The sequence below is a fragment of the Jaculus jaculus genome, chromosome 4, assembly GCF_020740685.1.
Source record: "Jaculus jaculus isolate mJacJac1 chromosome 4, mJacJac1.mat.Y.cur, whole genome shotgun sequence".
NCBI classification, from domain to species: domain Eukaryota; kingdom Metazoa; phylum Chordata; class Mammalia; order Rodentia; family Dipodidae; genus Jaculus; species Jaculus jaculus.
Window position 1 is genome coordinate 168,152,482 of NC_059105.1, and position 14,965 is coordinate 168,167,446.

A 14,965-nucleotide genomic window follows, 5' to 3' on the forward strand; every position below is an offset into this window, starting at 1 on the left:
AGTTCCAGGTCAGCCTGCACTAGAGTGAGAACCTACCACAAAAAAGCAATAAATAGATAAATAAATAAATAAAAGATTTTGGTAACTCCCTAATGTCCTTTTCCTTGTGTCATTCAGTGCTATTTTTCCTCTATTCCATTCTCCTTACTTAGTAAGACTTTATTCTTCCATTATTTTTCTTCCTAGAAAACTCATAAAAACCCATGACAAGAATCTCATTCCTTTTTTACTTAAGGAATTCTTTGCTCTCTAGTAAAATATGAAACATGTCTAGAGAAAACTTTATATTTAACTCTCAAATTTTGATCAAAATATAGCTAAATATTAAACTCAATATAATAATTTATTAAAGCATATATTAGGGCTGTTTGTAAAGGCACTTTATAGCAATTCTAGTTCACTTAATCCATATTTATAGGCTAATAAAGAAAGGCAAAAGAAAATTACCTTGCTATGTAGTTGTCAAGCCAGATCTAAAATTCAGTGTCTTCCATAAAAGTTAGTGTTCACTCCACTAAAATATGTTGTACTTATTATTCAATCTATTTTGCTTACATATGTATGTTTAAATTGTTATTCATAGAGAAAAGAAAAGGCAAGAAGAAAATTCTCAAAAGAATCTAGAAAAAGGTATGCTTCAAGGTGCTTTCATTCATCTGGATGAAGAAAAAGAAAAACAAAGGAAACTGAAAGAGATACTGATCCGAACTTTCAAGGAAAATCAACAGGTGGGAATAAATTTTCACATTCTGAAGTATAAATTGACAAAGGAGATACTGATCTGAACTTTCAAGGAAAATCAACAGGTGGGATAAATTTTCATATTCTGAAGTATGAATGACAAAGCTCCATTAAGTATGGAGTAAACTGCGTGTAGCATTGTGGCTCACACGTGGGAAACCAAGATGGGAGGATTGCTACAAGTTCAAGCCCAGCCTAAGCTATATAATGAGAATTCATCTCAAAAACCTTGGTGGTGAAGAGAAAGAATGAGAGAGGGAAGAAAAGAATGAATATGAATGAATGAACAAATAAATGAATATGAAGTAATCACTAAACCCACTGAAAGCCTCATCCTAAATACTCACATTGACCACCAGATGACCTGCTAATGACTTGGTCTACAGGGCAGGGCACCAGATCCCTGCTCTGGGTTGTTCTTTTCATGCCATAGAAATGCAGGGTGAAATCCTGGGAAATTGGGAGATGTGTTTCCCTCTTCAGAGTAGTATGTAAACTACTTGTGCATTTAATACTTGACTTCCACATAGACAGTCTCAAGGACCTCTATGCCTGAATTATTCAGAAGATACAAATCTTAAACGCTAACACAGTGATATGCTTATGTTTGTGCTTCTCTTGCTTCCTTTTACTTTTTTTATAAATTATATTTGCCTAATTATATATTAACAAATGAGTATGTTCCTGGATTACTTACTTTTAAATTACTGTGACCAAAATGCCTGACAGAAAAATCTTGAAGAAAGAAAGATTTGTTTTCATTGACAGTTTTAGAGAGCTCTGTCCATGATTGCTTGGCCACCATACACTGGGAACATGAGGCACATCGTGGTGGCAGAAGTGTGTGGTAGAAGATAGCTGTTCACACCACAGCAGATAGGAAACAGAGGGAAACATCAAAAAAATGTGCACTGATATATACCTCCAAGGACCTTCTGCCAAGTGACCTACGTCCTCTGTGTAGACCCCACCTCCAAAGGTTTCCAGAATCTCCCAAAATAGCACCAGCAGCTAAGGACCAAGCACTTAAGTCACGCACCTGTGGGGGACATTTCAGATTGGAACCATAGTACTTCCTCTGGCTACTTGAGCAGATATTTTTTTCCCATGGGAAATGAATTACTTGACTTATTTGTAATTGAGGTAGTTGGATAAGAAAAATAAATATGTATATTTTCTGTTCTTCACTACACTTACTCTAGGGCCTTAGGCATGGCTAAAATATGTGAAAGTTAATGACTTGAAAACATAAATGAATAGACTTATGAAAAGAAAGAACCTAGGAAGGTATTCAGTGATATGGAGAAATGTAAGAACAGACGTATAAAGGCCCCAGAGGCCTGGGGATATAGCTCAGTGCTAGAGTGCTTGCTTAGTATGTATAAGGACGTTGATTCTATCCAAGTACCTCCCAAAAGGGAGGAATGACTAAGGCTCTGGAAATCAGTAACAGGAATTTGTGAATGAGATGGATAACCATGACATAAAGAAAGTAGTCAATGTGATTAAAAAAAATAGGCACATTTGATGGTGACATGTTGGATGATGGGCAGGAAGTTGCACCTTTTTAATATTACATGTAAATTTGGTCAGTTTTGGTTTCAGAAACAGAGATGAACATGGAGGAAATGTTAAGAGTTAAGAGTAGCATTTTATGGCTCAGTGGTGAAAGCACTTGCCTGCTCAGCCTCAGGACCCACATTTGACTCCCCAGATCCCACATAAGCCAGATGCACAAGGTGACACATGCACAAGGTCGCTCATGCACATAAGGTGGCACATGCATCTGGAGTTTGAGTACACTGGCTGTGGGTCTCTCTCCCCTGCTCTCATGCTCATTTAAAAAAAAAAAAAATGCCAGTCTATCCAGGCGTGGTGGTGCACGCCTTTAATCCCAGCGCTCGGGAGGCAGAGGTAGGAGGATCACCATGAGTTCCAGGCCACCCTGAGACTACAGAGTGAATTCCAGGTCAGCCTTGGCTAGAGTGAGACCCTACCTCGGGGGGGAGGGGGGAGGTGGAAGCCAGTCTGTTGGGCTTATCTCAAAAAATAAATTAAATTAATTTTTTTGAGACAGATACGTGGACTCAGCTTTGACGTCCTTCAGGACACAGGCATAATGGTGATGATTCCAAGAGAGTGTAGGAAGAGAAATGAGTAGTCAAGGGGCATCTTGAGAAGGCACAGAGAAAAACAACCATAATATCTTACCCAGCCAATCAGAGATGAATGAGACATGTGTTCTCTAAAACATTAGTTTTAAGCCAGGCGTGGGGGTGCACAACTTTAGTCCCAGCACTCAAGAGGCAGAGGTAGGAGGATGGCTGTGAGTTCGAAGCCAGCCTGAGAAAACATAGTGAATTCCAGGTCAGTCTGGACTAGAGTGAAACCCTACCCTGAAAAACAACAATAACGACAAAAAACCCATGAATATTGCCTATACTCTACTAAGAGCAATAGCTAACATTTATTACTGAACTTTTGAAATCTATGTAATAGTATAAAAATTAATTTAAAAATTACAGTCAGACAATGATGGAGAGTAGAGTTGCGAAGGGGAATGTGAGGAGAGAGGGAATTATCATGGTTTATTGTCTATAATTGTGGAAGCTGTCAATAAAAAAATTAAAAATTAAAATGAAGTCTACTACGTAAAAAGAAATCATGTATACCATAGAAATTGTATATTTTGGGGGTAGATCTGCTAGTTGTAAAATTTGACACAGAATTTAACAAAATCAGTGACCCATCTAAATCAGATTACTTGGTTTTAAAAGGACACTCCATTGTATTTAAATAAGGGAAATGACAGATTATGAATAAGTTATTTTGCCACAGATTCTGCTTGATTTGTGCCTATATATTGTTATTGTTAAGGTTTTATTTTCAAATAATTTCTAGTAGGCAGAGAAGGTGCAAAAATACTGGAGTCCTTGAATACCATTCACTCAGCTTTTCCCAATGTTAAGCTCTTACATTAGCACAGTATAATGATCAAAACAGAGACATTAATGTTGATCAGTACTATAGATACCAATAACTAATAGACCCCATTAGAGTGTCCCCACTGATATCCTTTGTTTCAGAACTTATTCCATGAATCATATTTCTTTAATTTTAATTCATTTTTTTCCAGTTTTCTGCAATAAATGATAATTCTTACATGTTTCCTTGTATTTTAAGATCCTGACATCATTATTTAAAAAAACTGGTTGGCAAGGCTGGAGAGATGGCTTAGTGGTTAAGGCATTTACCTGCAAAGCCTAAAGACCCAGGTTTGATCCCCCAGTCCCCACATAAGCCAGATGCAGTAGGTGGCACATGCATGTGGAGTTCCTTTGCAGTGGCTGGAAGTCTTGGCCATGCCCATTCTCTCTCTTCCTTTCACATACATAAATAAAATAATCATAAAAAACTGGTTAGAGCCAGGCGTGGTGGCACACACTTTTAATTCCAGCACTTGGGGGTAGGAGGATTGCTATGAGTTCAAGGCCACCCTGAGATTCCATAGTGAATTCCAGGTCAGCCTGGGCTAGAGTGAGACCCTACATCGAAAAAAAAAAAAAAAAAACTGGCTAGGTATGGTGGTGGCTTGAATAAGATGTCCCCCATAATCTCATGTGTTCTGAATGCTTGCTTGATCCACAGCTGATGGCAGTTTGGGAGGTGGAGTGGAGTCTTGCTAGATGAGGTAGGGGTGTTGCTGGGGGTGGACTCAGGTTTATTAGCCTCTGGCTTGCCAGTGTTAGTTTCGCTCACTCTTCTGCTGCTGTTTTCTACCTGCTGGGGCAGAGGTGATGTCCAGCCTCGGCTCACATCATGCCTTCCCTGCCGTCATGAAGCTTCAAAACATCTGTCCCATCAGCTGCTTTTGGTTGGGTGCTTTGTCCCAGCAATGCGAAGATAATTACAACATGCATTTTGTAATATACCTCTCAATTTGAGTCTTCCATTTTTGTCTACTGCTTAGAGTGAGATTGTACATTTTTGGTAAGAATACCATATGAAATGATACTTCACCTTTCCCTCCATCTGAGGAAGTACATGTTGTTGATATTAACCTCACCCACTTGGTTAGAATTTTGTGTCTGCTGGGTTTCTCTGTTAAAAAGTTATTATCTTCCCTTACATAAATGTCTTCCAGGAGAAATTATGCAACTATGTAAATAACCTATTCCTTCATAAGCTCTCACCCACCAATTGAGGCAGAGATCTTGCCTGTACCAGTTATTGATGTGGTAGTTAACTAAAGACGGTGGGAGCGGGGTTCTCTTATTTTTTCTGTTTATTCATTGAAACTCTTGTAGAAGGAAGAACTGTCTCTCATTTATTTGATTGTTTGCATAATCATCGTGTTCGTGTGGACTCACTAGTACTCATTTTGTCCTGTGGCTTGTGCTGCGGTTTATTACTTAAGTTGCTCCAACTTTGAGCACTGGGGAGGCTGTCAGGGTGTCATCTCCCTGGCCCTTCCAGCATGCCCCACTCTTCTTCAAGCACCCCCTTCTGTGCTGTACCACAAGACTCGTCTCGTGCTTGCCCTGTCTCCTGCGGGGAACAGCGGTTCTTGTTACGGGAGAATGACCCGTGTGTGCACTGCTGCTGGGCGTCATTGTTTCTGTTCTCAGCAAACAGAGCTAAGACATCTGTGTGTCTACTAATGCGTGTATACCCACACTTATTTCTATTCATTTATATCATACACATGCTAAAATCCATGAGTGCCTTCTGATACCTCTAGTTCCAGTATACCAGCACAAAGACAGGAGTCATGTGATATCTCTTCCTTTCCTTATTTGTGACTTACCTGTGGACTCTATGAATATGTACTAAGCAGCACCAGCGTCGCTGCCATAGCACCCTGGACACACCCGATCTCTGAATATGTCCCGGGTCATTGTGAATTCATAATGATATTACCAGTGAAGACTTTCTCTCTTAAGTATGTATTGCTTCTTTCTCTGACAATGGAATCTCTGGCCCTCATCAACCACATGCTCTTTGCTTGTTAGTTTAATTCTAGTTTAGTATAAAAGAGCTGAAACTAGAATTACGAACCCATCATCCAGCTGTGGTGGAACATGCCCATAATCTCAGCTCTTGGAAGGTAGGATAGGCTGATAAGGAGTTCAAGTCATCCCCTGCAACATAGTAAGTTCAAGGCCAAGCTGGACTTCATGAGTCCCTGTCCCATAAAAACAAAAACAGGAAAAAGAATTGCTAACCCCTGCAACCATGAAAGCAAATGTACTTACTAAAGCATAGTATTTTTTAGTCTTGTAGTATTTAGTCAAAATACTATCTTCTAAAGTTATTTAAGCTCTTTTCTTCCCTTTCCCCTTCATTATTACATTATTACATTAAAGTGTGGGGAGTGAATCTTTAATTTAGATTTCTGCAGTATATATATGAAACAGTAAAAATCCGCCTACCAGACTTCTTACTTTAAAAAATATTATTTATGGGCTGGAGAGATGTCTTAGCTTAACTGCTTCCTTGTGAAGCCTAAGGACCCCAGTTCAAGGCTCAATTCTCCAGGTCCCACGTAAGCCAGATGCACAAAGGGCACATGCATCTGGAGTTCATTTGCAGTGGCTAGAGGCCCTGATGCACCCATTCTCTATCTAACTGCCTCTTTCTCTCTCTCTGTCTCTCTTAAATAAAAATAAACAGAAAAATTTAATATTATTTATAAGCCAGGTGTGGTGGTGCATGCCTTTAATCCCAGCACTCGGGAGGCAGAGGTAGGAGGATCACCATGAGTTCAAGGCCACCCTGAGACTACATAGTGAATTACAGGTCAGCCTGGTCTAGAGTGAGACCCTATCTCAAAAAAATATATATCATTTATTTACAAGCAGAGGGAGACAGAGACAGAACAAGAGAATGGGCATGCCAAGGCCTCTTGCCACTGTAAGAAAACTCCAGATGCATGTACCACTTTGTGCATCTGGCTTTACATGGCTAGCAGGAAATCAAGCCCAGGCCATTAGGCTTTGCAAGCAAGTGCCTTAATGACGAGCCTTCTCTCCATCCCAACTTAATGTTTGTACAGACTTGGCTGGAGACAGAGAACTTCCCTGATAAATTCCAACCCAGTAGGCAGGCCCTCCAGGATCATCATGTTGGTCCAGGTCCACATTCCCAGCCCAGTTCTAAAGAAGCCTGAAGCCTCCCTTGAGTGAGGAAACCTGTATATCAGCAGCCTGCACTAGGCACAGGAGGAAAATGTGCAACACCGTTAGCAGCAAGGTACCTAGGAACTTACATCGGCTTCTCAGAACATTCATCTGGCTCAAACCCAAGAGAAACATTTGTATAGCATATTTGTAGGAAGACCTTTCTTAAAGAAGCGGTTTCTAGTTTGGGTTCCTTTAATTCCTGTGATTCCTTGAGCTTTGGTTCTGGGATTTTATTTGCCCCACCAAATTCTTAACATCCTATTTGGGCTATAAAATTGAGACAGGGCCTTATACTGTAGCCCAAACTGGCCTTGAACTCCTGACAATCCTCTTACCTTAGTCTCCTGAGTGCTGGGTTTACACACATGAGCCCCCTGTGGCCAGCGGGCCACATCATGTGTTAGGAGACTTTCCAAGAATGCACTGTCTTTTTAATCGTCACACAAATTCTGGTGCAGGCTCTTCACGCATCTTTCCTACCCAGTTCCTTGCCAAGGCTCTTGTGTCAGAGAGTTACTTTTGTATAGAAGCTTTCCACTTTAAGCCTATTCTATTTTCTGTTTGATCTTATACTGAAATCTCTTAGGGAGATCCAGCAATTCACATGTCACAGCTAATTAGAAGAAACAACAAGGGATTAACTCTGAAATTCTTACACTATTGGAAAGCGCCTTTCTTAATTCTCAGTCTGTCCTGAAATACATTTTTGTTTTCTTAATAAGATTAGAAACCCTATGATCTTTTCTGCTTATGAAAATTGAAGAGAACAATGGAAAATAAGATAAGATAATGAATACTAACCTAAATCTTAATTCTCTGGGGGGAAGATTTTGATTTGCTTATTTGGTTAGGTTTTTCTGTTAGAGATTAAGATAATAATCACCTAAAGAAATTACTTTTAGTATTGTGCTAGTGGCATAGAACCTTCCAGAAACCTGTCCTCCCAGAGATCTATCCTCCCAGAGTAAACCTAGGAAGCATGGCAATATATGGAAAAGAAACCTGCTTTTTTTTTTTTTTTTCTGGCAGGATACTGGAAACTGTGGCTAAGTACCTCATTTATGTAGCATGATTCCTTCCAAAAATCATAGTGTTGTCAGAACGTCCTACACAGCGGGGAAGCAGAAGCGCTTCTGAACTGACACATAGCAACTGTCCTCAGCGGGGTGTGCTGTTCAGGGAACGTTCCTGCCAATCAGACTGCAGAGAGAACTGCTGGGCCACTGACGAAGAGGACAGAGGTTCATGACACTCTGCCCCTGACGTTTCCTGCCAGAGGCAATGCATGGTGTACATTTTCTGAGGTGTTTGAATGAGAAGTCATTTTATGTTACTCTTCTGTAGCTCACTCTCTAGAAATTTCCAGCTGAAATTTTGTTTGCATGTTTTTGGGTTGTTTTGGTTTTTCAAGTTAGGGTCTCGCTCTAGCCCAGGCTGACCTAGGATTCACTCTGTAGTCTCAGGGTGGCCTTGAACTCACAGTGATCCTGCTACCTTTGCCTCCTGAGCACCGGGATTAAAGGTGTGCGCCACCATGCCCAGCTTCCAACTAAAATTTGATCTTAACCAAAAGATTGCTTGTTTTGTTGTCATTCTTCTTGTGTCACCCTGCATCCTCACACCGAGGAGAATGAGAACTAACTTACAGAAGTACTTTTGAGCCAGTATTTTGCCTTTCAAAGTTCTGTAAGCCTTGTTTTGACCCTAGAGGTTCTCCTTCAGCAATATTTGCTTGTTTGTTTCCAATAAGGGGCCAGGTACCTGGAAGAGAAAGCAGGGAGTAGAGCTTGATGGAGAGGTGCAAGAAAGTCTCAAAGGAAGAGAAAAACAAGGGGGAGCACCAGGTCTGCCTTCTTTTAAAAAATATTTTATTTATCTGTTTATTTGAGAGACAGTGTGAGAGAGAGAAAGAAACAGATAGAGTAAGAGAGAAAATGGGTGCACCAAGGTCTCTAGCCACTGCAAATGCTACTCCAGATACATGTGCCACCTTGTGTATCTGGCTTTACATGGGTACTGGGGAATCAAACTCAGGCCCTTAGACTTTGTAGTTAAGCGCTGTAATCACTGAACCATCTCTCCAGCCCAGGTCTTCCTTCTCTAAAGACATGATGGCATCCTGAGAGTTGGTCTAGCCTATGTTAGGGAAGGAGCAGTGCCCTAATACTTGTCAGTTTGTAGGTTTTATAGGTATATAAAGGTCATTCTTCTTTAAAAGAGGCCAGAAATTCCTGCTGGTTATGAATTTACTTTAGCCAGGCTTTGTTGCACACGCCTTTAATCCCAGCACTCAGAAGACAGAGGTGGGAAGATCACCATGACTTTGAGGCCACCCTGAGACTACATACTGAATTCCAAGTCAGCCTGAGCTAGAGAGAGACCCTACCTCAAAAAACCAAGACAAACAAACAAAAAAATTACCTTATGATAAATAATTTAAATTACACTTTAAAAAAACTTTATTTATTTATGCCAGGGTTTCTTGCTGCTGCAGATTAATGCTAGATACATCTGCCATTTTTTTTTTAACTGGCTTTACTTGGGTACTGAGGAATCAAATCCAGGCTATCAGGCTTTGCAAAAGTAAGTCCCTGTAACCTATGAACCATCTTCCCAGTAATGGTGAACGTTTTGCTTCCTAAAATTCTACTACTTCTAGAGTAAGACAGAAAAACTGTTAAATAAATACAGTAGTATTGTTGATTGAAACTCATTAGCAGAACTAAGAATTTACAAAATATCCTTATGTTACTGGTATATGTTGACACATTTGTGTGTAAAATGTTATAGTGTCTGATGTCTGGGATTTATTTTTGAATCCCGCAGGTGGGGAAAAAGGTGCTGGGAGACAGATGGAACATGATTGACAAAATTCTGATAGCTTTTGAAGCTAAGTGAAGGTTTATTCTTTTATCCTACTTTTGGATATGTTTGTTAAATTTCTGTAACAGTGGGCTATTTAAAAAAAGAAGAAGGAAAGAAAAAAAATTAAATACCAGAATTTCTCCTGGAAGAGGTTGTCAAACATTAGGTCTCTAGGTTTTTCTATAAAACCTAACTGAAACCCAGGTCTTAGCTGAGTGTCCTTGGAACTGAACATATTCCCTCTAATATAATCAGTTATATATGACTGGGGAAGGAGAGGTATCATAATTTCTTCTCTTGTAGGGGGCAAAATGATGGGGAAAAGGGAGCAGAAGTCATAGATCACTCCTTTTCCATTCTAAACTTCATGACTTGCCCTTTCCTCCAGAGATTTATATTGCCATGGTAAAGATCTTCTTTTCCCAAGCCCTGCCTTCTTTGTCACATCTGGTGGGTCTTTCACTTATCTACAGTGGTTCCCCAAAGGATAAAAGGACATCCTATTGCAGCAACGGGATGTCTGCTCCTCTCAGAATGGGAGAAGCTAGGTGTTACTTGGGAGTTCAGGAGGCGTGCAGTTTTCTTCCTGACATTTGAACCTGGGCCAAGTCCCCAAGACCACTAGTTGCCCCATAGCTAGTTCCATTCAGCAGAAATAAATTGTAAACTTGTTGACATTTTTGTCCTCTTTACAATTCATTGTTTATTTTTCCATGACAGGGAATTTTGATGCAATTATCACTGAGCTTTCTGACAAAAGGGAAATAGCTGAGGAATTTTGATGAGTTACCCACTTCATTAATCAGAACAAGCATCTCTAGCGACAGGGTTAGAATTACAATGAAGATCAGATAGCAAATTGCTGTTCCACCCAGCGTCAATCATTTCCAGTGACAGCAGTGTGATTACACTTCAGGGAAGAGCTTTTCTTGCCAACAGAACAAGGGCAACTCCAGTGCAGGTAATAAATTTAGCAGGGCGAGCTGTCATTTCTTCTCTTGAGTGGAATTCTTAAAAACCAAATGGTGTCTTGTGGAAGATTTTAAGGGAAGAAAGCATTTCAGTTGAAAACTTTCTAAATTTCATGTTGTAGTATTTTACTTGAAAAATTATTACTGACATGTGCTTAGGAGCAGCTCATCCCCACAGTGATTTTTCTCTGTTTCATTAACCCATATCAAGCCCATCATTGTAACGATGATAAAGAGATGGTAGAAACCAAGAAAAGAATGTAAGACTATATTTGAAAGCCTATCAGGAAGAAAAACATGGTACAGAAACAAATAAAATTAGAAAGAAATATAGATCAGGATAAGCATTTAAAACATTTAAGTTCTTCTGGCTTAATCAGAACACATTTGTCTTCTAACCCAGTTATGCCTTAATATAATTTTTGTTTCAAAGAACAAAAAGATAGAGCACTCTTGTAGTTCCAGAGTGCAGTTAGTCAGGAGCAGGGGGGAGTTCTCTGAGAGGGAAGTTTGACAGTTAATCATTGCCATTAACCTGACTGGATTTGGAATCACCTGGGAGACACACCTCTTGGCTATCTGTGAGGCTGTTTCCAGAGAGCTTGTTTTTTTTTTAATTTTTTTTAATTTTTATTTATTTGAGAGCAACAGAGAGAAGGAGGGAGAAAGGGGGGGAGAGAGAGAGAGAGAGAATGGGCACGCCAGAGCTTCCAGCCTCTGTAAACGAACTCCAGATGCATGCGCCCCCATGGGCATCTGGCTAACGTGGGTCCTGGGGAATTGAGCCTCGAACCAGGGTCCTTAGGCTTCACAGGCAAGTGCTTAACCACTAAGCTATCTATCCAGCCCTCCAGAGAGGTTTAACTGAGGCGAGAGACTCACCCTAAGTTGAAGCAACACTGTCCCATAGACTGGGATATCATACAGAAAGAATAAAAAGAGGAACAATGAGGCAGTGAGACAAGCACCACCACTCATCTCTCCCCCACCTCTTCTCTGGTTTTTGAGTGCGAGAGCAGCATGACCAGCTACCTCAAGCTCCTGTGGCTACAGCCTAACCATTGTCACCACCATGCTGTCCCCACCATGACGTAGTGTGCCCTCAGACCATGAGCACAAATAAACTATCTCTTCTTTAAGTTGGTTTTGCCAGGCATTTTGTCACAGCAGTGAGACTAGTAACTAATGTAGAAAAGAGGTGAACAAACACATAGATGGTATCTGTGGAAGTTTGCCACTTCTGGTCCCTTATAAATAAACACAGAGAAAGACTGAGAATGCATTCCTTTCACCAGTATTTTCTGTCAAGCATGCTTATCAGAACTTAGGTTTTAAAAAATATTTTATATTTAAAATATTATATATATATATATATATATATATATGTATATGTATTACAATATAAACAGGGCTAGAGCTAGACGGATGGCTTAATGGTTAAGGCATTTGCCTGCAAAGCCAAAGGACCCAGGTTCTGTTCCCCAGGACCCACGTTAGCTAGATGCACAACGGGGTGCACATGTCTGGAGTTTGTTTGCAGTGGCTGGAAGCCCTGGTGCACCCATTCTTTCTCTCTCTCTCCTTTTTTGGTCAAACAAATAAAAATAAAATATTTTAAAAAATAAAAATATTTTATTTATTTATCTGAGAGAGACAGAAAAAAAATAAAATAGAGAGAGAGAGAATGAATGGGCAACAACTGCAAACAAAATTCAGATACATGTGCCACCTTGTGCATGTATCTCATGTGGGTACTGGGGAGTTGAACCTGGGTCCTTAAACTTTGCAGGCAAGCACCTTAGCTGCTAAGCCCTCTCTCCAGCCCCAGAACTTATGTTTACTTCAATAATATTTGCTATGAATCAAGAATAATGAGGCAGCTTTGATTCATGCTTTTTAATTTTATAGTTTAATAGTGTTTCTTTTAGAGCAGGTAGAGAATAAACAGCAGCAAGCCAATTTCAGTAAAACCCTTGCTGGATGAGTCTGTTCCTTTACTGGTGTTAGTTTCTGTATAATAAAGCTGACTTACACACCTTTAGAACCAACCATTTTGCTATCAAAAGCCCAACTGCAGTATTTTAAATTATATTTATTTATTTGAAAGAGAGAGAGAGGCAGATAGAGAGAGAATGGGCACACCAAAGCCTCTAGCCACCACAAACGAACTCCAGACGCATGTGCCTCCTAGTGCATCTGGTATACGTGGGTCCTGGAGAATCAAACGTAGGTCCTTAGGCTTCACAGGCAAATGCCTTAACTACTAATCTATATCTCCATCCCCTCAACTGCCATATTTTAAAAGAAGCATACGGGCCTCAAATGGGCCTCTCCTAAATTCAGTTCCTTCGTTGTGTCCCAACGGTTTTGGTATGTTGTGTTCTCATTATCATTTGATTCTATGAATTTTTTGATTTCCTTCTTGGTTTCTTCATTGACCCATTCATCATTTAGTAGTGTATTGTTTAGTTTCCATGATTTTGTGTATGCTCTATAGCTTTTCTTGCTATTGATTTGTAGTTTGATTCCATTGTGGTCAGATAGAATGCAAGGAATTATTTCAGTTTTCCTGTATTTGTTAAGATTTGCTTTGTGTCTTAATATATGGTCTATTTTAGAGAATGTTCCATGTGCTGCTGAAAAGAATGTATATTCTGCAGCATTTGGATGAAATGTCCTGTATATGTCTGTTAGATACATTTCTTCTATGACCTCATTTAGTCCAGATGCCTCTCTGTTTATTTTTTCCCGGGATGACCTGTCAATTGATGAGAGTGGGGTGTTTAAGTCACCCACTACCACTGTGTTCAGTGTTATCTGTGACCTTAGTTCTAATAATTTGTTCGATGAATTTGGGAGCCCCCATGTTAGGTGCATATATGTGAGGATTGTAATGTCCTCCTGTTGGAGTGTGCCTTTAATCAATATAAAGTGACCTTCCTTATCTTTCTTAATTAATGTTGAACTGAAGTCTACCTTGTCAGATATTAGGATAGCAACCCCTGCTTGTTTTCTAGGCCCATTTTCTTGAAACACCATTTTCCAACCTTTTGCTCTAAGATAGTATCCCTCCTTTGTAGAAAGGTGAGTTTCTTGGAGGCAACAAATTGAAGGATCCTGCTTTTTTTCTAAATTTTGTATTTTTATTTTTGTTTATTTATTTGAGAGTGACAGAGGAAGAAAGAGGCAGACAGAGAGACAGAGAGAGAATGGGCGTGCCAGTGCCTCCAGACACTGCAAATGAACTCCAGACACATGCACCCCCTTGTGCATGTGGCTAACATAGGTCCTGGGGAACTGAGCCTTGAACAAGGGTCCTTAGGCTTCACAGGCAAGTGCTTAACTGCTAAGCTATCTATCCAGCCCAGGATCCTGCTTTTTAACCCAGTCTGCAAACCTGTGTCTTTTGGTTGGAGCATTGAGGCTGTTGATATTAAGAGATATTATTAAGAGGTGTGTGTTTATTTTGGGCCTTTTTTTTTCTTTGTAATTCTGGTTCTACCTTTGCTCTCTTGTGTTAACTAGTATTTCAGTATTGTTTATTTTTTCCAGGTTCATTATATGTGTGCTTTCCTTTCTCTTCTGCATGGATTCTTTCAAGTATTTTCTGTAGAGCTGGTTTTGTCTTCAAATACTCCTTTAGCCTGCTTTTGTCTTGGAATGTCCTTATTTCTCTGTCTATTTGAATGGATAGCTTTGCAGGATAAAGTAACCTTGGTTGACAGTTGTTATCTTTCAGAACTTAGAATACATCACTCCAGGCCCTTCTGGCTTTTAAAGTTTGTATGGAGTAATGTGCTGTGATCTTGATGGGCTTGCCTTTGAAGGTAACTTGATTTTTTTTCTCTAACTGCTTTCAATATTTTTTCTTTGGTTTGTGTGTTTGGTAGTTTGATTATAATATGGCAAGGAGAGGTTCTTTCCAGGTTTTGTCTGGTTGGTGTTCTAAAGGATTTCTGTATCTGCATTGGCACCTCTTTCCCAATTTGGGGGAAGTTTTCTTCTATGATTTTGTTGAAGACGCCTACTGTGCCTTTGGAGTGGAATTCTTTTCCTTCTACTATGCCCTGAATTCTTATGTTTGATCTTTTCATAGTGTCCTGAATATTTTGAAATTCCCACTCATACTTTTCTATTAGTTTGTCTTTCTCTTTGTTGGACTGCATTAGGTCTGCTACCTGGTCTTCTAGCTTAGATATTCTGTCT

The 14,965-nt window shown here is 39.8% G+C and overlaps 1 protein-coding gene across 1 annotated transcript in view; it reads left to right on the plus strand.

Annotated features, from left to right (window-relative positions):
• The window catches only part of Ccdc191 (coiled-coil domain containing 191), an 82,165-nt gene that overhangs the window by 18,107 nt on the left and 49,093 nt on the right, over positions 1-14,965 (plus strand). The window contains exon 7 of the mRNA XM_045148247.1: positions 584-728. Coding sequence (XP_045004182.1) covers positions 584-728 — 145 coding nt within the window. The remainder of the gene's footprint in view (positions 1-583; positions 729-14,965) is intronic.